At 30.9% G+C, this 24496-nt stretch overlaps 5 protein-coding genes across 5 annotated transcripts; 4 read left to right on the top strand and 1 right to left on the bottom strand.

The window, feature by feature from the left end:
* On the top strand, nucleotides 1483-3020 carry LOC105156219 (lignin-forming anionic peroxidase-like). The gene is made up of 3 exons (XM_011072293.2): nucleotides 1483-1968; nucleotides 2091-2256; nucleotides 2455-3020. Exons 1-3 carry the CDS (start codon nucleotides 1555-1557, stop codon nucleotides 2841-2843), a joined length of 969 nt encoding a protein of 322 aa, XP_011070595.1. The 5' UTR covers nucleotides 1483-1554; the 3' UTR covers nucleotides 2844-3020.
* LOC105156220 (lignin-forming anionic peroxidase) lies at nucleotides 6183-7736 on the top strand. Its single transcript, XM_011072294.2, has 3 exons — nucleotides 6183-6654; nucleotides 6804-6969; nucleotides 7173-7736. Exons 1-3 carry the CDS (start codon nucleotides 6241-6243, stop codon nucleotides 7559-7561), a joined length of 969 nt encoding a protein of 322 aa, XP_011070596.1. The 5' UTR covers nucleotides 6183-6240; the 3' UTR covers nucleotides 7562-7736.
* LOC105156221 (lignin-forming anionic peroxidase) lies at nucleotides 9118-10555 on the bottom strand. Its single transcript, XM_011072295.2, has 3 exons — nucleotides 10064-10555; nucleotides 9805-9970; nucleotides 9118-9681 (listed from the first exon to the last, which is right to left on the bottom strand). The coding sequence occupies exons 1-3, from the start codon at nucleotides 10475-10477 to the stop codon at nucleotides 9293-9295; spliced, it is 969 nt and encodes a 322-aa protein (XP_011070597.1). The 5' UTR covers nucleotides 10478-10555; the 3' UTR covers nucleotides 9118-9292.
* On the top strand, nucleotides 16853-18330 carry LOC105156222 (lignin-forming anionic peroxidase). The gene is made up of 3 exons (XM_011072296.2): nucleotides 16853-17387; nucleotides 17481-17646; nucleotides 17768-18330. Exons 1-3 carry the CDS (start codon nucleotides 16974-16976, stop codon nucleotides 18154-18156), a joined length of 969 nt encoding a protein of 322 aa, XP_011070598.1. The 5' UTR covers nucleotides 16853-16973; the 3' UTR covers nucleotides 18157-18330.
* On the top strand, nucleotides 21417-23050 carry LOC105156223 (lignin-forming anionic peroxidase-like). The gene is made up of 3 exons (XM_011072297.2): nucleotides 21417-21858; nucleotides 22198-22363; nucleotides 22494-23050. The coding sequence occupies exons 1-3, from the start codon at nucleotides 21445-21447 to the stop codon at nucleotides 22877-22879; spliced, it is 966 nt and encodes a 321-aa protein (XP_011070599.1). The 5' UTR covers nucleotides 21417-21444; the 3' UTR covers nucleotides 22880-23050.

Here is a 24496-nt window from a genome sequence, read left to right on the forward strand (position 1 = left end):
TGCCAATTTACGTCGACTCGATCAATTGCCTGCCGGGAAATTAGAATAGAAACGTCAAACCGAAGCCCTTCTTTATTCATTTTAATGATTTAAGTTCAACTGCTGTCTTAATTTAATTAAATGATTGAAAGAAACAACTATGTCTTTAACCAAAAAAAATAAAATAAAGATAAAAGAAACACTACATGAGGTGGGATTTGGAATTAGATAACTTTTAAAAGATTTTGATACAATACATCATCGAATATTGTATTTATGTACGTCCGAGTTGGAGTTAGATTAATTTTCCATGTTAAACGATTATCTTATTAATAAGAAATTTAATTAATTGATATTAGAGAATAAAATATTAATTTAATTAATTGATATTAGAGAATAAAATTACTTAATATACTAATATTTTAATTAACACATATTTTCTTTTACAAAAAAAGTGGCAATGAGCTTTAAGGCCAAGACTATTTATTTAGATTGGCTTTGATTTCATGCTAAATGGCTGTTTCATTTGAAAACTTAAACTTTAGAGAAAGATAATCATTCAATAATATGTAAAGTATTTTTTCAGCCTCAAATTCCTAATGGAGATTTGAGAATCTATTCTTTTATTTTAAATTCTATTGTATTTTTTATTCATTTAATACATACATGCGCTATATATAAAGAAATTTTTTGATATACATAGCACGTATAAATTAAATAAAATAGATTTAGATGTTATAAAATTTGAAATAAAAATTTTGATCCGATGGAGATTTTCTGTTGAACTATTTCAATGGAGTTCAAACAAAGTATAACTTTTTTATAAGATTAAGAACTGAATTCTCTGTCACCATATTATTGGAAATTTTTTATCCAAATCAAATTTGATTGAACCAAATCAATCATATAACAAGTACGATACACTTGTCATTTGATTAGTAACTGTTATTAAATTGTACACTAATTATACGATAAATATATTACATTTATCATATAATTTGTTCAAGTATGATCAAATTCGAATTAAATTTTTTTCGATATATAAAACAGTATAGACATTTTCTGACAAACTTTTTTCCTCAAAATAAAAAACAAATCAAAGTCAATGTGAGTGTTATTATGTATGTATATATGTGGGGATTATTTATTATTTCTATCTAGAATCCATGACGAGATCAATGATACATATATATATATATATAGAAACATTTGAATTAGGAAAATAACTGACAAGTTTTATTTCTGACTTTATGCTTTCAGAAATTAGCTGTCCGTGAGGAAGAGCCTGGACTTCATATACCCTATCCTCCATTATATATTCGTTTGACTAATCAAATACGTAAGACAATCTCACTTGTAAGAAGCCAAAAACTCATTCAAAGACCAAATCCAACATGGACAAAGCACTACTGCACCAACGCGCTCCAGCAGCCATTAGTGACCAAACTCCACTTCCCTGCTCGACACTCCCATGCCACTCACTATATATTCACCAGCAATCACCCCTTCTTCTCCATCAACTTCAGTTGCATAATTACTCCATTCTCTTCCTTAATTTCTTAAAAAGTTTGCATAATGGGTCGCCTAGCTTCTTTTGCCACTCTTTCTGCAATAACAACATTGTTCCTCTTGTTATCCACCGTCCCATGCCAAGCACAGCTCTCTCCCTCGTTTTACGACACCACGTGTCCTAACGCACTCAGTACAATCCGGACTTCCATCCGACAAGCTGTGTCCCGTGAGAGGCGAATGGCAGCCTCCCTCATACGCCTCCATTTCCACGATTGCTTCGTTCAGGGTTGTGATGCATCAATCTTACTCGACGAGACCCCTACTATCCAAAGTGAGAAGACGGCGTTCCCAAATGTCAACTCTGCAAGAGGCTATGAAGTGGTAGAGGCCGCCAAACTTGAGGTTGAGCGTATATGCCCCGGAGTTGTTTCCTGCGCGGACATACTCACCTTAGCAGCACGCGACGCCTCAGTTGCAGTAAGTGTATACTTATAGTATTTTTTTCGTGAGAAACTCGGAACATTTGAAATAACTACAAGGTTGTATTTGGATTTATGGATATCCCTCCAACCTGAAAACATATATTTTTGTAAAACCAGGTTGGTGGTCCATCATGGAGTGTGAAGCTTGGGAGAAGGGACTCTACCACTGCCAGCCGTTCACTCGCAAACAGCGATCTGCCTGGTCCTTCTTCTAGTCTCGACGCACTTATTTCTGGCTTTGGAAACAAAGGACTCAGTGCCAGAGACATGGTTGCCTTATCTGGTAAATATTAGCAACAAATACTTATGAAACAGATCTTATACACGTTGCATGTATATATGAAGTACGTATGGTATGAAATATAATAAAATTTTAAAATATAAGATTCAAATTGAGTAGTAGAAGGTTATAAAATTTATTTCCATTTGAGGAAAAAGAAAATAGCAGCATCCTAACATAATTATGAACTATACCATGCAGGAGCACACACAATAGGTCAAGCTCAATGCTTCTTGTTCCGCGATAGGATATACAGCAATGGAACGGACATCGACGCGGGTTTTGCCAGCACCCGCAGGCGCCAATGCCCACAGAACAGCGGTGATGCAAACTTGGCACCACTTGATTTGGTGACACCCAATTCATTCGACAACAATTACTTCAAGAACTTGATGCAGAGGAAGGGTCTTCTTCAGTCGGACCAAGTTCTTTTCAGCGGAGGATCCACAGACAGCATTGTGTCTGAGTACAGTAGGACTCCACAAACATTCGCGTCTGATTTTGCAAACGCCATGATCAAAATGGGAGAGATTGAACTACTCACCGGTCAAAATGGGATCATCAGAAGGGTTTGCAGTGCAATCAACTAGTTAACTACAACCTACGTAGTTCTTCCTGTTTGACCATATTAGGTCCATGCCAAACTATCAGCGAGTTTTAGTGTTTTTTCCATTAATTATTAATTGTATATCCAATTTCATGCATTTTCTCTGTATTTGTAGCGATCGTTCTATCATAATATTAATATTTTTCGAAGTTTGGGATTATTGCTTCTCTGCGCTTTAATGCTTCTTAATGATATTAATTAGGCCATATAAAGATAATGTATTATCAGCTTCTATATAAATGTTACATGAATATACACATATACACAAAATGTTTGAGGGACATAAAATGCAATTTTCACTCTTTTCCATCACTACAAGTAAATAGATTCTTCCTATATCATAAATGTAGTATCACCGAAAATCAATATTGTATATCACGACTATATAAAATCAATGAAAAAATTTAAATTTTGATCATAGTTAATCAATATTTGATATGATTTTTGCTATGGTCACAATATTTGCCATAATTTTTAACATGATTAATGTTTTGATAAGTTCTGTAAAAACAACAACTTATAATAGATGTAGAACAAACGTGATTAATTAGTATTTACTATAATTTTTTATTTAATTAATATAATTATATGATAATTAATTATGACAAAAAGTTATATTACTGCTACTGGATCATTCAAATATTTAAACAAACATTTTTTACAAAATTACTCGGTTTCTTTATAGTTTGTTCTAGCTCTAAATTGATTATCATCATAACCGAAAAAAAAAAACAAATGAAATAGGCCATAGAATTAACTTGTTAGACAGGATTGAAGATTAATCATTTTATTTATTTTCTTGAGTTGGTAACACATAAGCTAATTGTATATTAATTTTCTATATATGATCTAATACAAATCAGATATACATATATATATATATATATTATATAGCTAAATGTATATGATCTAATTCTCTATAAGATTAATTGGAAAATTAAAACCTCAACTGCAACTTGAACAATTTTGTCAACAAAACAATTAAAATACAGTAAAACCTTTATAAATTAATAACTTTGGAACCATAAAATTTTATTAATTTAGAGAGATATTAATTTATCGATAAATTAATATTTTATTAATTAAAAGAGAGACTTTTTAAATTCAGTAAATTTAATACATATGTATTGAAAATAAATGAATTCATATATGTTTTATTGATTATATTCATGCATCAACCAATTCTTTGTAACTAATTAAATATATTCATGTATAATATCAATTCATTATATACAATGAACTATTATAATCATGGACGCATGTAACAATTCATTGGAATTGCTTAAAATATACATATTTATATTAATTCGTTGCACTTAAATAACTATTATAGCCAATTAAATATATTCATGCATGATCAATGAAACATATATTATATAAATCTCAATATAAAAATAAAATAATTCATAACACCCAACCATGTCTTCTCATTCTAAAAGACATGGCAAAATCATTCATGAATGATCAAATGCGTAAATGATCATGAATGATCAAATGCGTAAAGCATTACAGACTTCATATGTAATATTTATAAATTATTAATTTAGAGTTTTATTGGGACCTAATATTTATAAAGGGATTTTCTGAAAAATTATTATCTTATTATCTTATCGAATTTGATGATTTCTTACAAAGGCCTAAGTCGAGACTGGAAGATTTTATTATCTTAAAAAGTTTATTAAATTATAAAGGTTTTACAGTATTTCAAAAATATAAATCACGAAAATTTCTGGAGTTGGAATTCCTTTCAGTGTCTTTTTCACAAAACCCAAAATTTCAAACACGAGAATAGATAACTCTTTTTGAACTGGGAACTTGTCTTTCGCTATCCAATACAAGGAAAATTCAACGAGTGACGGCTTAATTTGATGCTATGACTGAGTTGTGCATCCGGAGCGTCACGCCCTGGGGCTGTAAGTCCGTCCGACTCGAGAATTGAGTCCAAACCCATGGAATATATTTCAAAGTTCGATTGTGAATAAGTAGTCGAAAATTGATATTCAATAAATGTATTTGAATTTTTTTGACAAAAGTTTACATAGTACTTTATTTTATCAGTTTCTAATAAATATGGAAGGGAATAAGTAGGCAGTGGAATAATTGCATGCAAATTTACGTGGACTCGATCAATCGCCTGCCGGGAATTAAGAATAGAAACGTCAAACCAAAGCCTCTCATTATTCATTTATAATGATTTAAGTTTAACTGTTGTCTTCAATTTAATCATTAATAACAAGTCGCAAATTTCAAATAATGATTCGACGGATACATAGAATAATTATTTAATGTTATTAGCCTAACAAGACCTCTTTATGTGGGACCCCTGCATGTTAAGTATATATTATAAATATGTATTAATTTAATATTTTTATTAGTTCATCAGACATTTTAGTTTTATTAATTGGATATTCTTTTGAGTTAATCTATAAATATATATATTAAATTTATTTTGAATTTGGTTTTGACTAATAAGTGAAACTGAAAATTTGAATTTCAAGTATTTTAGGATTATATTGAAAAATAATAAGAGTTTGATGAATAAGTAAAATTAGAATTAGAAAACATATCGACAAATGATGATTTTGTATTTTAGAAATCTCTTTAATTTTTTTGAAAAATAATTTTGTAAGGGTAAAATGCACTTTTCAAACTTAAAAAGTAAAAGACTAGAGACGTTTTTGAAGGTTTTAATACTTTAAGTGGATAATTAACATGGGTGGATATTTTTAAGGGTCGTAATTGTATTTAATCCTTTAATATATATACGTCATGTGCATAAAAATTTTATACATGAATGTATACTGTTAAATAAAACAAAAGATGTAATAGATTTTGAATAGAAAATCTAATTTGTTCAGATTTTTCGTTGAAATATTTAAAATGGACTTCAAATAGAATATAACTTTTTTATAAGACATTTTCAAACATGCGCAATCAAATTCAATGCGGGTGTTACTTTATGTATATCTAGAATTCATGACGAGATCAATGATATACATATATATATATATATAGTAACATTTGAATTAGGAAGTTAACAGACAAGTTTCATTTCTGACTTTATGCTTTCAGAAATTAGCTGTCCGTGAGGAAGATCCTATACTTCATACACCCCATCCCGTTATATATTCGTTTGACCAATCAAATACGTAAGACAATCTCACTTGTAATAAGCCAAAAGCTCACACAAAGACTAAATCTAACATGGACAAAACACTACTGCACCAACGCGTTCCAGCAGCCAATAGTGACCAAACTCCACTTGCCTGCTCGACACTCCCACGCATTATATATCCGCCAGTAATCACCCCTTCTTCTCCATCAACTGCACTTGCATTTTTACTCTATTCTCTTCCTTAATTTCTTACAAAGTTTGCATAATGGATCTCCTAGCTTCTTTTTTCACTCTTTCTGCGATAACAACATTCTTCCTTTTGTTATCCAGCTTCCCATGCCAAGCACAGCTATCCCCCTCGTTTTACGACACTACGTGTCCTAATGCACTCAGTACTATCCGGACTTCCATCCGACAAGCTGTGTCCCGTGAGAGGCGAATGGCGGCCTCCCTCATTCGCCTCCATTTCCACGATTGCTTCGTTCAGGGTTGTGATGCATCAATCTTACTCGATGAGACCCCTACTATCCAAAGTGAGAAGACGGCGTTCCCAAATGTCAACTCTGCAAGAGGCTATGAAGTGGTAGAGGCCGCCAAACGTGAGGTCGAGCGTATATGTCCTGGAGTTGTTTCCTGCGCGGACATACTCACCTTAGCAGCACGCGACGCCTCAGTTGCAGTAAGTGTATACTTATAGTATTTTTTTCGTGAGAAACTCGGAACATTTGAAATAACTACAAGGTTGTATTTGGATTTATGGATATCCTTCCAACCTGAAAACATATATATACGTCCTAGTCATAAACACATATATTGTTGTAAAACCAGGTTGGTGGTCCATCATGGAATGTGAAGCTTGGGAGAAGGGACTCTACGACTGCCAGCCGTGCACTCGCAAACAGCGATCTGCCTGGTCCTTCTTCTAGTCTCGACGCACTTATTTCTGGCTTTGGAAACAAAGGACTCAGTGCCAGAGACATGGTTGCCTTATCTGGTAATTAGTTACAACGTAGCTAGCAACTAATACTTATGAAGTAGATCTTATACACGTTGCATGTATATATGAAGCACGTATAGTATGAAATATAATAAAATTTTAAAATTTGAGTACAAGCAGGTTATAAAATTTATTTCCATGAATTATGGGAAAGAAAAAAATAGCATCATACTAACATAATTATGAACTATATCATGCAGGAGCACACACAATAGGTCAAGCTCAATGCTTCTTGTTCCGCGATAGGATATACAGCAATGGAACGGACATCGACGCCGGTTTTGCCAGCACCCGCAGGCGCCAATGCCCACAGAACAGCGGTGATGGAAACTTGGCACCACTCGATTTGGTGACACCCAATTCATTCGACAACAATTACTTCAAGAACTTGATGCAGAGGAAGGGTCTTCTTCAGTCGGACCAAGTTCTTTTCAGCGGAGGATCCACAGACAGCATTGTGTCTGAGTACAGTAGGACTCCACAAACATTCGCGTCTGATTTTGCAAACGCCATGATCAAAATGGGAGAGATTGAACTACTCACCGGACAAAATGGGATCATCAGAAGGGTTTGCAGTGCAATCAACTAGTTAACTACAACCTACCTAGTTCTTCCTGTTTGACCATACTAGGTTCATGCCATACTATCGACAGAGTTTTAGTGTTTTTTCCATTAATTATTAATTATTAATTGTATATCCAATTTCATGAATTTTCTCTGTATTTAATGCGATCGTTTTATCAAAAATTTTTATTTGCTTTGAAGTTTGGGATGAATGCATCTCTGCGCTTTAGTGCTTCTAATGATATTAATTAGACCATAACAAGAAATAAATTGAATTGCATTATACATCAAGTCAGCCATGCCCATTGCTGTTCCTAAATTTAAGTGGAACTTCAAATCTACCCCATTCCTATTCCTGTATATTTAACCAGACTGTATAAGCACGAATTGTCATAAAATTAAAAATCACGAATTTTCATAAAATTAAAAATCAAAACATTTAAAATTTCCATTCAAATCGTGCAACTAAAGTTGGTGGGGTACTTCGACTTGTTTAGCAGTCAATATAGCGGGACAGTATAAATTTGAAATGTGTGTCCTTATATTTTTAATTTATCTGCAGTTGTAATTGAAATATATTCACAATAAAAAAATAAAATAAATTGATGTTAATACAAATCAAATCAATATTAAGAAAAAAGCAAAAATTTCACCGAGAAAGTGTGTATCATCAAAAGAAATCCAAGTCACACTATGAGAAAGATTGAGATTTTTTATACTACTATATATAAGTATTACATGAATACACATACATATATACATATGTACGTATACCGTACATATAATAGATGTAGCCGGCGGATGTGGATTAAAATGGATTGTAATTGTTGGAGCCACATCAACTAGTAATTTAATATTAATTATCTCATTTTATATAAATTTATTATAATTTGTAACTAATTTTATTATAACTTAATGATTTTTGAAAGGTTTATTGAATGTACAAGTTATTTGTTGATCCAATAGATGTACGAAGAAAACTTGGTGAATCGGAAATTGTTGCTTCTACAAATGAGGTCAAAATATTGGTCATGACTAAAATTATGATAAATATTTTGGTCATAACTAAAAATCATCTTAAAAATTGATTAACCATGAGAAACATTTAAGTTTTTGCAATGTTCTATTTGACTGTAGTTAATAATATTAATTTATAAGTACCATAATTTTTACATTGTGGTAATTTATTTTATAATATTTATAATATTTAGCAAAAAATCAATTTATTTGTCCTGCGGGCACAAAATATTATTTCTTGGACTTGAGGCTTGCAAAGTGAGATATAAAGGTTCCTAATGACATGAATAATTTATGAAATTACAATTAATAAGCAGATACACGTACTAACATTTCACAAGAATTTTAATTTTTTTCATACAAAATTGCGTGGAAGGAACTAAATTATAGTTGAAATTCAAATGTTAGGGACCAAAAGAATTTAAGGCAAAAAATTGAAGTTAATTAAAATTATATAAAAGATTTTGAAGTTGGTCTGAAATTAGGTATGAAAAATGAATTTTTCCCAGCAAAATTAGGAAGTGGAAGCATAATCATTAATCCAGGGCAAATAGAAACTCAAACTGAAATAGTGAAGAACACATTGATTTATTCACAACATGTATCCAAGAATTACATGGAAGATGAACCAAAACAATTGAATTTAAGTGGATATACAATCAACAAAATGACCAAAATAAGTTGTGATCAAAGCTCGTGTCGTTTGTTAATATATAAATGCAACAATTCAATAAATTCTCTAGTTGATGGCGCTACAAGTCCTCCTTATGATCCCATTTCGCCTAACAAGGGGTTGAATCTCTCCCATTTTGATCATTGCATTCCCAAAATCTGATGCAAAAACTCGTGGATTTCTGCTGTACTCAGACACAATACTGTCAGTCGATCCTCCACTAAAGAGGACTTGGTCCGATTGGAGAAGGCCCTTTCTCTGCATCAAATTCTTGAAGTAGTTATTGTCAAAAGAATTAGGTGTCACTAAATCAAGTGGTGCCAAATTTGCATCACCGCCGGTTTGAGGGCATTGGCGCCTTCGGATGCTAGCGAAGCGGGCATCAATATCAGTGCCGTTGCTGTTTATCCTGCTGCGGAACAGGAAGCATTGAGCTTGACCTATTGTATGTGCTCCTGCGTTTACGAATAATATTACACGTTAGCGATGCTAATATTAATCAGGCAAGTGAATTCTATGAAGGAAAAATAAACTTTATAGTTCAATTATGATATTTGTGTCATGGTTCATTGTCTTACCAGAAAGGGCGACCATGTCTCTTGCACTAAGTCCCTTGTTGGCAAAGGAGGAGATGAGGGCGTCGACACCGGCAAAAGGACTTGGAAGATCAGTGTTTGCTTGGGAACGGCTGGCTGTGGTAGAGTCCCTTCTTCCAAGCTTCACATTCCATGATGGTCCACCAACCTGCAGTTTTAAATTTGTATTATTTGACTTGTCATAAAATATTAAACAAGTATGATTAGCGATAAATTTGGGATAGTGTAAGCATATACTTACAGCAACTGAGGCATCGCGTGCAGCTAAGGTGAGTATATCGGCACAAGAAACGACTCCGGGGCATACGCGCTCAACCTCACGCTTGGCAGCCTCTATGACTTGGTAGCCTCTTACTGAATTGACATTTGGGAATGCGGTCTTCTCACTCTGAATAGTGGAGGTCTCGTCTAGTAAGATTGATGCATCACATCCCTGAACAAAGCAATCATGGAAATGAAGGCGGATGAGGGAGGCTGCCATCCGTCGCTCACGGGATATTGCTCGTAGGATGGATGCGCGGATTATAGCAGTTGCATTCGGACATGTACGATCATAGAATGTGAAGGACAGTTGTGCTTCACAAGGCACATGAAACAGCGAGAGCAAGAGACAGAAAATGGGAAAGAGAGTGTTAAAGAAGTTGAAGGTATTCATGTTGAAATTTAAGTGAGAGTAGGTATCAAGAATTAATCCTTTCAAAAACAATGAGAAATAATGCTAATTTCAAGTGAAGTTGATGGAGAGAAAGGCGTTTTGGTTCTGTGTTTATATAGCTTCAAAAGTGATGATCGATGGTGATCCCTGTTTCTTGCCACAACGCGTTTGTTGTAATTTAATCTCGAAAATCCCCACGTTGGATTCAGTCTTAGTGATGGAATTAGAGCTTTTGGGGTTTTCAAATAAGATTGGCAACTAATCATATGTATGATTATTTGGTCAAAAATGGATGTGGGGTTATTTTATAATATCAAGATTCTCTGATGGAGACAGACAAAGCGTACAGACAATTTATGTTAAATCAAGTGTCGGAAAGTACATAGGAGTATCATGTTAATCACACTGATGAGAGTGGCGGGCAATCAACTTCTTTTGGTGCATGTTTGAGGAAGGATCGTAGATGGTGAAAGCAACAACCATTCTTTGGATTCTAGTAAGGACCAATTTCTTTCACATGATGAATAAAGGATTGGGATGGTATTAATTTTATTTATTTGTCATAATTGTGAGCCATCTAAAAGTATAACAAGGAAATACCACCTTTTCTTACATGGTCGGAGAAGAATTTTTTGGTGTTGTAACTATAGATTGTTTCTATATTTTATCTTGTAATGTGCACTGTTTATACATTTATTCATTTTTAATTAATTTAGTCTTGAATATTTTATATTTATTTCTTTTTTTTTTTGGTAATTTAATCATGTGTTGACGATTTTGGATTCTTAAACACTGGAGGTTTTATTTTTTGTCCTGTAACTATAGGTTGTTAGCACTAAAATTGTCGATAAATGACTAAATTTGTCAAGAAAAAATAAAATATGAGATATTTAGAACTAAATTCATTTAAAAAGACACTATATGTATTTGGAGCAAAATTTGGTTAAATCTATCACTACAAGAAATATCTTCATTAGCAACAACATAAACTTCTTGTAAAATAATGGAATTCATTGCTAATTTAAGTGACTAACGAATTTAGCAAGAACAATATTTACTTGGTAATTAGCTCGTTGCTCATTTTAGTATCGGATTCAATTTTTGTTGCTCATTTTATTAAAAATTTTACTAATGAAAATATTTGTTAGAAAAATTCTGGTTGGGCTGGTTTTGGGCTAGTTAAAAAAAGACCGCATTTTAGCAATTGAATTTTGTTTATGTTTATGTAGACCGCGTTCGACCGTGATGATGATGATGACGATGATGATGATGATAATAATAATAATAATAAGAAAAAGTTGAAGAATATACTAGAATTCTTCATATGTTCATACAAAAGTTTTGATACATAAACTAATACTCAAAATCATAGTAATTAATTACGGTATCGTTTGTTGGTATTGTGTATAATATATATATATATATATATATGTATACTATATAAAATAATATTGATTAGTTCATTAATTTCATAAAAAAAACTTAATATTTTTCTCAAAATATTTTTGCATGAAAAAACTAATATTTTGCAAGAAAACAAGTAAAATTTATTAATTTTGTCAAAATATTTTGCATGAAAAAGATTAAGAGTTTGTCAAAATATATATTTAGATTTTGTAACATAATTATTTATAAAATAATTTAGCCTCCTAACTTGCATATATATATTTTTTACTACTTGTTTTTCCAAGATTAATCTTAATTTAATAAAAAGAAAAATATATTTTTATATAGTTTTAATCATATTACAATATATGTATATATTGCAATGTTATTTTCAAGACTAACTTTTAACAAAAATATGTTTGATGCACAAATTCTATATATATAGACTTGAGAGGTCCTATATATAAAATATAATTAATATATAAATAGTTCATAAGTCAAATAATTTATTAATTTAGTATCAAATAAATATATATTTCTTATTCGGACAATTAAATGCTTAGAATTATGTTTCATTTTCGCGGTAGCTTATTATCCATAATTAGCTGTCTGACTCATTCCTACCTAGAAAGATAAAACTTATACTTCGAGAATTTGCAAAAGTCTAAATTCCAGTGTAGATAGAAGTCAAAGGAACCATTTCATCTTTCTTCTTAAAAACAATTAAAATAAGTGAAAGTCAACAATTATTGAACAAACACAACTTAGTCGTAGATTTCGAGGAGTTTGGTCTCCTTTAACAACAAGTGTTAGAACTCTGTCGGAGTTTTATTAGATTCCATTTAAATTAATTTAGGATATTGTGTTATAAGGTTAATTACATTTAGATCCCTCAAAAATTGATGAATTACACAATCTCCAACAAACTTTTGAAATTACATCTATATCCCCTTTAGTAATTCTCTATTTACAACCGTGCCTCGAATTTGGACGGAAAATGTTGATCTTAGCAAAAAAATTCCATACATTTATAATTTTACGCCTTGTGCAATATCTCTTTTAAATTATTGACAATATCATTAATTTTTTTCATTCGTCGACCAATGACTACTTTTTTATTCAATGATGACAATAGGGGAACAATATTTTATTATAATTGCACGCTTTTAACTTATATATATAGATATATATATTATCTCTTTATATAGATAAAATAAGACTAAGATATATTTATTAATAAATTACAGGGTGAATGTTATATTTGATCCCTTCCATTTTTGTTTAAAATCATTTCAATTCCTCAAGTTTAATTTTTTATTTTAACATCCCCAAACTTAAATTTTTGTCTCAGTTTGGTCCCTCTGGCCATTTTCGACGAAAATATGATCGGGGTTTAACTTTTTGAAAGGTAAAAATAGTCAATTTAAGTTTAAAAATAATATTTAGAAAGAAAACAAGTAAAATTTATTAATTTTGTCAAAATATTTTGCATGAAAAAGATTAAGAGTTTGTCAAAATATATATTTAGATTTTGTAACATAATTATTTATAAAATAATTTAGCCTCCTAACTTGCATATATATATTTTTTACTACTTGTTTTTCCAAGATTAATCTTAATTTAATAAAAAGAAAAATATATTTTTATATAGTTTTAATCATATTACAATATATGTATATATTGCAATGTTATTTTCAAGACTAACTTTTAACAAAAATATGTTTGATGCACAAATTCTATATATATAGACTTGAGAGGTCCTATATATAAAATATAATTAATATATAAATAGTTCATAAGTCAAATAATTTATTAATTTAGTATCAAATAAATATATATTTCTTATTCGGACAATTAAATGCTTAGAATTATGTTTCATTTTCGCGGTAGCTTATTATCCATAATTAGCTGTCTGACTCATTCCTACCTAGAAAGATAAAACTTATACTTCGAGAATTTGCAAAAGTCTAAATTCCAGTGTAGATAGAAGTCAAAGGAACCATTTCATCTTTCTTCTTAAAAACAATTAAAATAAGTGAAAGTCAACAATTATTGAACAAACACAACTTAGTCGTAGATTTCGAGGAGTTTGGTCTCCTTTAACAACAAGTGTTAGAACTCTGTCGGAGTTTTATTAGATTCCATTTAAATTAATTTAGGATATTGTGTTATAAGGTTAATTACATTTAGATCCCTCAAAAATTGATGAATTACACAATCTCCAACAAACTTTTGAAATTACATCTATATCCCCTTTAGTAATTCTCTATTTACAACCGTGCCTCGAATTTGGACGGAAAATGTTGATCTTAGCAAAAAAATTCCATACATTTATAATTTTACGCCTTGTGCAATATCTCTTTTAAATTATTGACAATATCATTAATTTTTTTCATTCGTCGACCAATGACTACTTTTTTATTCAATGATGACAATAGGGGAACAATATTTTATTATAATTGCACGCTTTTAACTTATATATATAGATATATATATTATCTCTTTATATAGATAAAATAAGACTAAGATATATTTATTAATAAATTACAGGGTGAATGTTATATTTGATCCCTTCCATTTTTGTTTAAAATCATTTCAATTCCTCAAGTTTAATTTTTTATTTTAACATCCCCAAACTTAAATTTTTGTCTCAGTTTGGTCCCTCTGGCCATTTTCGACGAAAATATGATCGGGGTTTAACTTTTTGAAAGGTAAAAATAGTCAATTTAAGTTTAATTTTTATCACTTCAGTTCCTTAAGTTTATAAAATTCTTAAATTAGTTCTTTTTTAGAAAGAAAACTATTTTTTATATTCTTATATGGTGAATGATGTAATTATCTTGTATGAAAAATAAAACTTTGAACTCTTGTGCACATAATATTAATATATTATTTAACTCACAACAAAAATAATCTCTTTCTTTCACTTTCAAAAGTGACCAAAAATATAAACATTATAAATAAATTTTATAAAACTTATCTAATAAAAAAAATTTTAAGTCAATTTTTTAATCTATGTTTACTAAAATTAAATCTCAACAATGTTATGAATATTAGCAATTACAATTTTAAGAAAAAATTAATGGAATGTACTTTTAATTAGATTATTTGTTGAATTTTAAATATATATAAAATTTATTTTAAGAGATTTTTATAGATCTTTTTCTATAAAATGTGACTATATGTTTAGAAAATCTCTTAAAGTAAATTTTATATATATGAAATCCGCCAAAAAAATCTAGTTAAAAAGCATATTCTATCAACTTTTTATTCGAAAACTCAATTGTTTAATAAAACATTGTTAAGATTTAACTTTTTTAGATTTATCTTTAACTCTTGAAATAAAAAAAAAAATTGACTTAGTTTTTTTTATTATATTTTCATATTAGATAAGTTTTATGAAATTTATTCATAATTTTAATTTTTTTAACTTTTTAAAAAACAGAGACAACTGTTTATTTTAAGTTAAGCAAAAAATTATTATTATATTTACAAGAGTTCAAAGTTCTCATTATTCACATAAGATAATTGCAACATATGCGCATAAAATAATATAATTTTTTTTTCATGTAAACAAGGATTAATTTTACAATTTTATAAATTTAGGGACTAAAATAATAAAATTAAAATTATTGACCATTTTTTCTTCAAAGAGTCGAAATCCAGTCATACACTTGCTGAAAATGATTAGATGGACCAAATTGAGACAAAAAATAAAGTTTAAGGATACTAAAGTCAAAAAATAAACTTGAGGGACCAAGTGATTTTAAATAAAAATTTAAGGAACTAAATATAATATTTATTCTAAATTATATAAAATATTGAGTGATTGGTAAAATTAAAAATTTATATAATTTTTTTATATTGAAAGCGATATAATTGTAAAATGGGACTTCTCGAAAAAAGTGCAATTAAATTTTGAAAATTACTAGTGTCTAAATCGCATTTTCAAATGTGAAAAATTAAAGGAATAGGTTCTTGGAAGAATCAAAAGAGTGGTTCTTGCTTTCATCGTGTGTCAACATCCATGCTCCTTCCTCCACCTTTTTCATCCCCCACTAACCTAATACTCGTACAATATGAATGCTTTTGACACTTTAATTAACGTAAGATTAACCTTTTGTCTGTCTGTCTGTCTGTCTCTGTCTGTCAGTATCAGAGAAGCTTCATGTAAAACTCCCACATCCATTGTTGACCAATCATGCATGTGGAACTGCAGTTATATGTCTAATTCATAAAAAAATTGATCAATTATATCTTACAATATATCAAAATATTTAAAATTCTAAGAATTATATTAATTATTTCATAACAAACCTAACAAATATTTATGTATACTAATATTAAAAAAAAAGGTCCTCCACATGATTTTCGTTTTTTCTTTTTAAATATATATGATTTGTTGGTTTATATATTTTATTCTAATTTATGATATATAATAAAATGTGGAAGATTATTTATTATATGCATGAAGGGATGGCGTGCTACGACGACTAGTATTAATAGACAAAAACACCTCCATATATGAAATTCAAATTTAAAATCTCTATTAATTAATAAGTTTTAGACCCTGAACTTTACCATAGCCTTACAAAAAACTGCAATCATATATTTGAAACGTCAAAACTCACTGATTAAATTTTCTATTCTAAATGGTATTGCATCTTCTATTCCATAATTTATATATAGGCTCTACGTGTATAAAAAAATATATTATTTATTTTATTTAAAAAAAAAATTTATACACATAACACATATATTATAAAAATAAAAATTGTATTGATTTAAAATAAAAAATTCAATGAACTAAAATCGAGAAAGAGCGGAGCCAACGTGGGAAAATAGGTAAAATTTCGAGATTAAAATAGAAAGGAATGTGGTACAAACGCGTTGTGGCAGGCAATAGCGACCACCATCATCACTTGTCTTTTTAAGGTACAACTTTTTGGCTATATATAAACACACTACCAAAAAAACGCCCTCCTCTCAATCAACTTCACTTCAAATCAAACATTTCTCATTGTATTTGTAAGAATCCATAGTAGCTACTCCAACTTAAAGTTATCTACATAATTTCTTTGATTTTCTCTTGTGAACGTTAAATTTCAAAATGAGTACCTTCAATTCCTTTAACACACTTTTTCCCATTATATCTCTCTTGCTCTTGCTGGCCAACGTACCATGTGAAGCACAACTATCCACCACATTTTATGATCGTGCATGTCCGAACGCAACTGCTATAATCCGCACATCCATCCAGCGAGCAGTATCCCTTGAGCGTAGGATGGCAGCCTCTCTCATTCGCCTCCATTTCCACGACTGCTTTGTTCAGGGTTGCGATGCATCAATCTTACTAGACGAAACCTCCACTATTCAGAGTGAGAAGACCGCATTCCCAAATGTCAATTCAGTAAGAGGCTACCAAGTCATAGAGGCTGCCAAGCGTGAGGTCGAGCGCGTATGCCCCGGAGTCGTTTCTTGTGCCGATATACTCACCTTAGCTGCACTCGATGCCTCAGTTGCTGTAAGTATATGCTTACACTATCCCAAATTTATCGCTAATCATACTTGTTTAATATTTTATGACAAGTCAAATAATACAAATTTAAAACTGCAGGTTGGTGGACCATCATGGAATGTGAGGCTTGGAAGAAGGGACTCGACGACAGCCAGCCGTTCCCAAGCAAACACTGATCTTCCAAGTCCTTTTGCCGGTCTCGACGCCCTCATCTCCTCCTTTGCCAACAAGGGACTTAGTGCAAGAGACATGGTCGCCCTTTCTGGTAAGAGAATGAATCATGACAAATATCATAATTGAACTATAAAGTTTATGTTTCCTTCATTAAAATCACTTGCCTGATTAATATTAGCATCGCTAACGTGTAATATTATACGTAAATGCAGGAGCACATACAATAGGTCAAGCTCAATGCTTCCTGTTCCGGAGCAGGATAAACAGCAACGGCACTGATATTGATGCCCGCTTCGCTAGCATCCGAAGGCGCCAATGCCCTCAAAGCGGCGGTGATGCAAATTTGGCACCACTTGATTTAGTGACACCTAATTCTTTTGACAATAACTACTTCAAGAATTTGATGCAGAGAAGGGGCCTTCTCCAATCGGACCAAATCCTCTTTAGTGGAGGATCGACAGACAGTATTGTATCTGAGTACAGCAGAAATCCACGAGTTTTTGCATCAGATTTTGGAAATGCAATGATCAAAATGGGAGAGATTCAACCCCTTGTTGGGCGAAATGGGATCATAAGGAGGACTTGTAGCGCCGTCAACTAGCTTAATTATATACGTGACTAGGAAACTTAAAATTGTTGCATTTATTAACAAACCCGAGCTTTGATCGTCGCATATTTTGGTCATTTTGATAATTGTATATCCACTTAAATTAGATTATTTTGGTTAATCTTCCATGTAATTCTTCTATACGTATTATGAATAAATCAACGTGTTCTTCACTATTTCGTAAATGTTATTTTTGTATTCAAATGCTACAATACATTTTGCTTTAAAATCAATTTTTATATGTAAAACACCTATAAAAAAATACTTTTTAATCCTAAGAACTATTTCATCAGCTTTTCATTCCAAAAGAGCTAATTATACTTCTACTCTATTGTTGGGTAGAATTATTACCCTTGGTTCTATTCTAGTAAGAGTTCTTTTATTTAATGCATGATATTCATAGGGATATATCATACCCATATAAAAAAAGATATAAATAATCTTTCAACAATATTAACATATCACTAAAGTCACAGAGTCTGCATCTTTCTGATCCACTTTGATGACCCGAAATCTAGACCATAGATTATCTAACAACTTATTATTTGAAATGACACCACATGGAATGAAAGGTGGACATATTTAGTCCTATAAATACCCTCATCCCATGACATTTATAGTAAGACATTATTATTACTCATTAACTTGAGATTTTCATTTACCATCTCGAACTTAAGCTGACTTAAACATCGGATGGTCTTGGCTAGCCTAACATATTTTTAACTTCTTAGGGACCATCAAAATATCTGAGATAACATTACAAGAAAATAGTTCAATAGCTACAAAAAAATTTGATGCTAAAGTTAGGGTCGAACTAATTAACAAGTAAAATTTTCTTTGCTAATCAACGCTATTTAATATATTATAAACAATTTGCTGCTAAATATTAGCAAGTAAATTCTTGTATTTAATAAGGTGATTTAGTAACGAAATTTTTACTTATAATTACCATGACGCTAATTTTTTTTTCATTGCTATCAAACTATATTCTTATAGTGTAATTATATTGAATCGTGGATTACCATCTCGTGAGAAATCACAAAAATTTGACCTGAATCAGAAATATATTCAAATTTAAAATTAGATTTCAACCATAACTCATCACATTACCTTTTATTGAAGCTTATATAGTTTTACGTACATGCTTAAACCTACTGGGCCTGTTTGATTTCTATACCATCAAATAAATCAAAAACTACACTAACAAAAAATTCTATTGCCTACATTTTTAATATATATGAACTAAAATTGTACTAAATATTTATTATTATCACTAACAAAAAATGAATCAATAGCTAAGAAAAAATTAACATCAAGCTTATTAGTGAAAAAAATTGTTGTTGCTAAGTTATATTTTAATAAATTTAGCAACGAAAATTTACTTATTAATAACAAACTATTTAAAATATATACAAATAATGTAGATTCGAGAATTATACTCGCTTATTAGCACAACGTTGTTTTTAACATTAATTTTTTTTCTCAATTATTAAGTTATTTTCTTGTAATATTAATTGTTAATGTAGGAAACATTATTTATTTATTTTTGTAGTGTACCTTGGAGACATGGGATTCGCAGTATTGACTATAAGAAATAATGTCATTGGCAATAATATAAATCTCCTACAAAATAATAGAATTTGTTGCTAGTTTACTTACGAATTTAGCAAAAAAATATATTTATTTGGTAATTAGCTTATAGTTGATTTTAGTATTAAATTTTTTATGCTGAAATTGTTAAAAATTTACTAACAAAAAAAAATTCAGTAAAATCTTGGGGAAAGAAGTCAAGGCCAACTACAAAATTTTGCAACACTAAAATTCCTAACTAATTATAGCAAAAAGATATTTTGTTCCCAATATTAATTTTGAAATCAGAAAAACTTAAAATTTGTATCCCTCTAAATTCACTCTTAATTACCAATAAATTTATATATTCCCCTTTCTAATTTTTCAGTTATTTGCATAATTTCTTGTTGTGATTCTTTTATACTTAACGTATTTAATCAGTGACTTAGTTCAAAATTTGGATTATTGAACTAATCTTAAATTTCAAAATCTAGACCAAGGTTTTGGATCCTAATTACTAGGCTATCCCGTGGAAGGTTTCCATTATTGTAATTTTACCCTTAGACGAGAGTTCAAAGTAGTACAAAAACCCTTTTAATTTCATGTCAAAACACTTGCAGCATCAGAAGAAATACGAGTATTTATGATAGTTAATTACTATAATTAAAATAAAAAATTATAATTATTATTAATTAACCACGATTTTATAATGACTAATAGTTGTTGTTTTCACAAATGATGCTAAAACATTATCCATAACAAAAAATCATGGCAAATGTTTGCATCATTGTTAAAACCATAACATATATATCGATTAATTGTGATTAAATTTAAATTTTTGCATTGATTTTATTTGATCATAATATAGAAAATATTAATTTAACGTACTTTTTAAATTATGATAATTTATAATATAGAAACTTTATTTTTCTTTTTTTGGGTAACGCAAGTTCTTTGGTTCATGGTATGCCATCATTTCCCTGCTCCTTCCTCGACCAGGACAAAGCTAGCTCGATCACCGCCACTACCACAGCAATTATTTTAATTTCCACTAAGATAACAGGCAGTTTATGTAAGACTACTGCTTTTTTGACAACTTCGAATAAATTAGTACTGGTTGTTTTAACATCATTTGACTTTGTGCTCATGCGTCTCATTATTAGCTGTCCCTGTCAGAAAACAGAGAAACTTTCACACAAAATGCTCACAGACAGATCAATTGTTTGACCAATTAAACATATATTTCAGTTCCAACCTTACTTGAAAAAGCCAAAAATACAAACCCAAAACCGAATCCAACGTGAGGTATAATACTTCCACTAAAATTCTACTCAAATTAAATTTGGTCAAATATGAACTAAATATATATCAAATATAATATATTCATAATGTGATTGATATATAATTTAGAAAAAATAGTAGTTGATTAATCATAGATAATTATATCATGCTTAATTTATAATTGATTGATTAAATAAAACCTAATTTTGGATAAAAAAGTTTCATACTTCAAGAATTGTATACAGACAAATCTGCAAGAAGAATGCATGCATGGGGATTATGGCAAAAACGCGTTTGTACGTAAACGCAGCCAATAGTGACCAAACACCACTTGTCTCGTGACATAGATAACTTCAAATTTTTGCCCTATAAATTCACTTCTCCAATACCCTTCATTTCAAATCAGGTGAACTTTAACCAGCTTAATTAGAAATGGAAAGTTTCAATTTCTTCCGCGCAGTTTTTGCCGTTCTGTCCATTGTTTTCTTGCTCTTCGACGTCCCATGTCAAGCACAACTATCTCCTACATTCTACGACACGACATGTCCTAATGCAACTGCCATAATCCGCACGTCCATCCGACGAGCAATATCACGTGAGAGGCGAATGGCTGCCTCGCTCATTCGTCTACACTTCCACGATTGCTTCGTTCAGGGCTGTGATGCATCAATCTTGCTCGACGAGACGCCTACTATTCAAAGCGAGAAGACCGCATTCCCCAATATTAATTCTGCCAGAGGGTATGAAGTGATAGAGGCTGCCAAACGTGAGGTCGAGCGTGTATGTCCTGGAGTTGTTTCTTGTGCGGATGTACTGACTTTAGCAGCCCGCGATGCCTCAGTTGCTGTAAGTCTTATATCGCTTTGACGTCTCACTTTGCTGATCTTCCATTTGATGTTTGATGTCTTAACGCTCGAAAGCCCTCTTGTGCGCTATATTTTTTGGAAAATTCTAATTTAAATTGATTTTGGTCGTAAGTAACAAATACAATACACTTATCGTAAGATTGGTGTACACTTTAAATAAGTGATCAATCACACAAATATATTACATTTACACTATAATTAATTTTGTAAGACCTATTCTGATTTGGATAAAAAATTTCCTTATTTCCTTGAATTTATATATATCATTGTCAGTAAAAATAATTAGTGAGACGTCTCTATATACATATGACAACTGCAGGTTGGTGGACCGTCATGGAATGTGAAGCTCGGAAGAAGGGACTCTACGACAGCCAGCCGTTCCCAAGCAAACACTGATCTTCCAAGTCCCTTTGCAGGCCTCGACACCCTCATTTCTGCCTTTGCCAATAAGGGACTTAGTGCAAGAGACATGGTCGCCCTTTCTGGTAACTAAGACAAATTAAATTTTAATAAATTATATCTAATTAATATAATTAAACCATATGAATCCAATCATTCCCTTTTCAATTAATTGCAATTAAGGTCCATATTTACTAATGCATGCTTTGAGTGCAGGAGCACACACGATAGGTCAAGCTCAATGCTTCTTGTTCCGCGGAAGGATATACAGCAACGGAACAGACATCGACGCAGGTTTTGCTAGCACCCGGCGACGCCAATGTCCGCAGAACGGCGGTGATGGGAATTTGGCAGCGCTTGATTTGGTGACGCCCAATTCATTCGACAACAACTACTTCAAGAATTTGATGCAGAGGAAGGGGCTTCTTCAGTCGGATCAAGTTCTTTTCAGCGGAGGATCGACGGACAGCATTGTGTCTGAGTACAGCAGAAATCCAAGGATTTTCGCATCCGATTTTGCCAATGCTATGATCAAAATGGGAGAGATTCCGCCTTCGCAACAAAATGGAATCATAAGAAGGGTTTGTAGCGCCATTAACTAAGTTAACTCCAGGCCACTCAAACTTGAATTTCTGCATTTATTCACCACATGATCTTTAATTAATTATTTATCATAAATTGTTGCTTATATAATTGTATATCCACTTACATTTATCTATTTTGTAATCCCTGTAATTTTTTGATAGTTTGAACCAATGTATTCTTCATTTCAACTGCAATTCTCACATACATAACAAATAATAATAATAATAATAATAATAATTATTGCAACTGTAATTTGCGACAGATAATTATTTTAGAAAAATCCATAACCAAAACTGTAGTTTCAATGAAAATTTTTACGACTAAAAAGACGTTGCAAATTAATTTTTAAATGGGCGTTTATAGCCATATAGGGAAGTTCGTTTTACACGAGATATGAAGATTGCAACGACAATACAATGATTTTGCGACAGACATTTTATTTTGGCAGGAACTTTGTGACAAAAACTATGTTGTCACAAAACATTGAGATGATGTATGAGAAGAACTTGTGAAGTTGTCTATTGCTACTTTGCAATGACTTTGTGACAAATTTTGGTTGGTATAGTAGTCCTAATAGATGTTGCGACAAATTCTTAGGTAGTATGAACCGATGCGTTCTTCATTTTAATTGCAATTTCGATTGGGTTCTATATATTTACCTTCCTATGATTGTATTTGCAGTACTTTCATTTTCTCTGTGTAATTTCTTGAGAAATAGTTAAGTTAATTTAGTTATTACAATTATAATTTTTTTTCTTGTTCAGATTAGATGTTTTACAACAAAAAGAGTACGTCAAAAAATACAATAAAAGTCTTGCTGTATATATGACACCACACTCTCTATCCAATGAAAAAATTCTAGTTTAATTTAAGTTATACCAGATCCAAACTAATTACATGACATGTTTTATATATTTATTATATATTATTACTTTATAATTCAAAAAAAATAATCAATTATACAATAAATATATATAGTATAAGAGAGAGCTGTACTCTTATTTCCTTGGGATGGACATTGGTTCAGGGCGTTGTGGTTGTAGCAAGGAATTAACTAGAACAAAGTAATATGTACTTTGGGGGACAACGTAACGGTTGGGTTCAAGATTTCCTACGAAAAATTTTGAATTCGACTCTGGATTCGTGCGTATTTAAAAAAATATATATATATATTGTGTATATATGATAAATCTTCATTAGAAGTCGCGTTGGGCAAGTGACCTCTTTATAATGAAGTACCTTTTATATGTTTCAAAAACATATATATGTAATAAATTTAAAACAGCAAAATAGTAAGTACTATATGAACCAAAATCGTGTCAAAATCATACCATATTCCAATATGCCTTGTATTTTCCCCAACTTGCCCTTGCTTATTTCAATTTTTTTGTTTTTTAACAAACATCATAGTTGAGCTTCATTTAGGAAAATTCATGAACATGTTCCCAAAGGAAAGCAAAAAAACTAGAAATCTGAGGATGATTTTGACCAACAATTATACTCTAACTAGGGATGACTTGTAAGATTTTTTTTTTTTTTTTTTCTAACGATAACAATGTTTTTTTTTTTTTTAATTTTCAGTGAAAAATGTATGTTTTCAAGTTTACATGAGTTTTTTTGTGAAAAGAAATTAT

The sequence above is a fragment of the Sesamum indicum genome, linkage group LG2, assembly GCF_000512975.1.
Source record: "Sesamum indicum cultivar Zhongzhi No. 13 linkage group LG2, S_indicum_v1.0, whole genome shotgun sequence".
NCBI lineage: Eukaryota > Viridiplantae > Streptophyta > Magnoliopsida > Lamiales > Pedaliaceae > Sesamum > Sesamum indicum.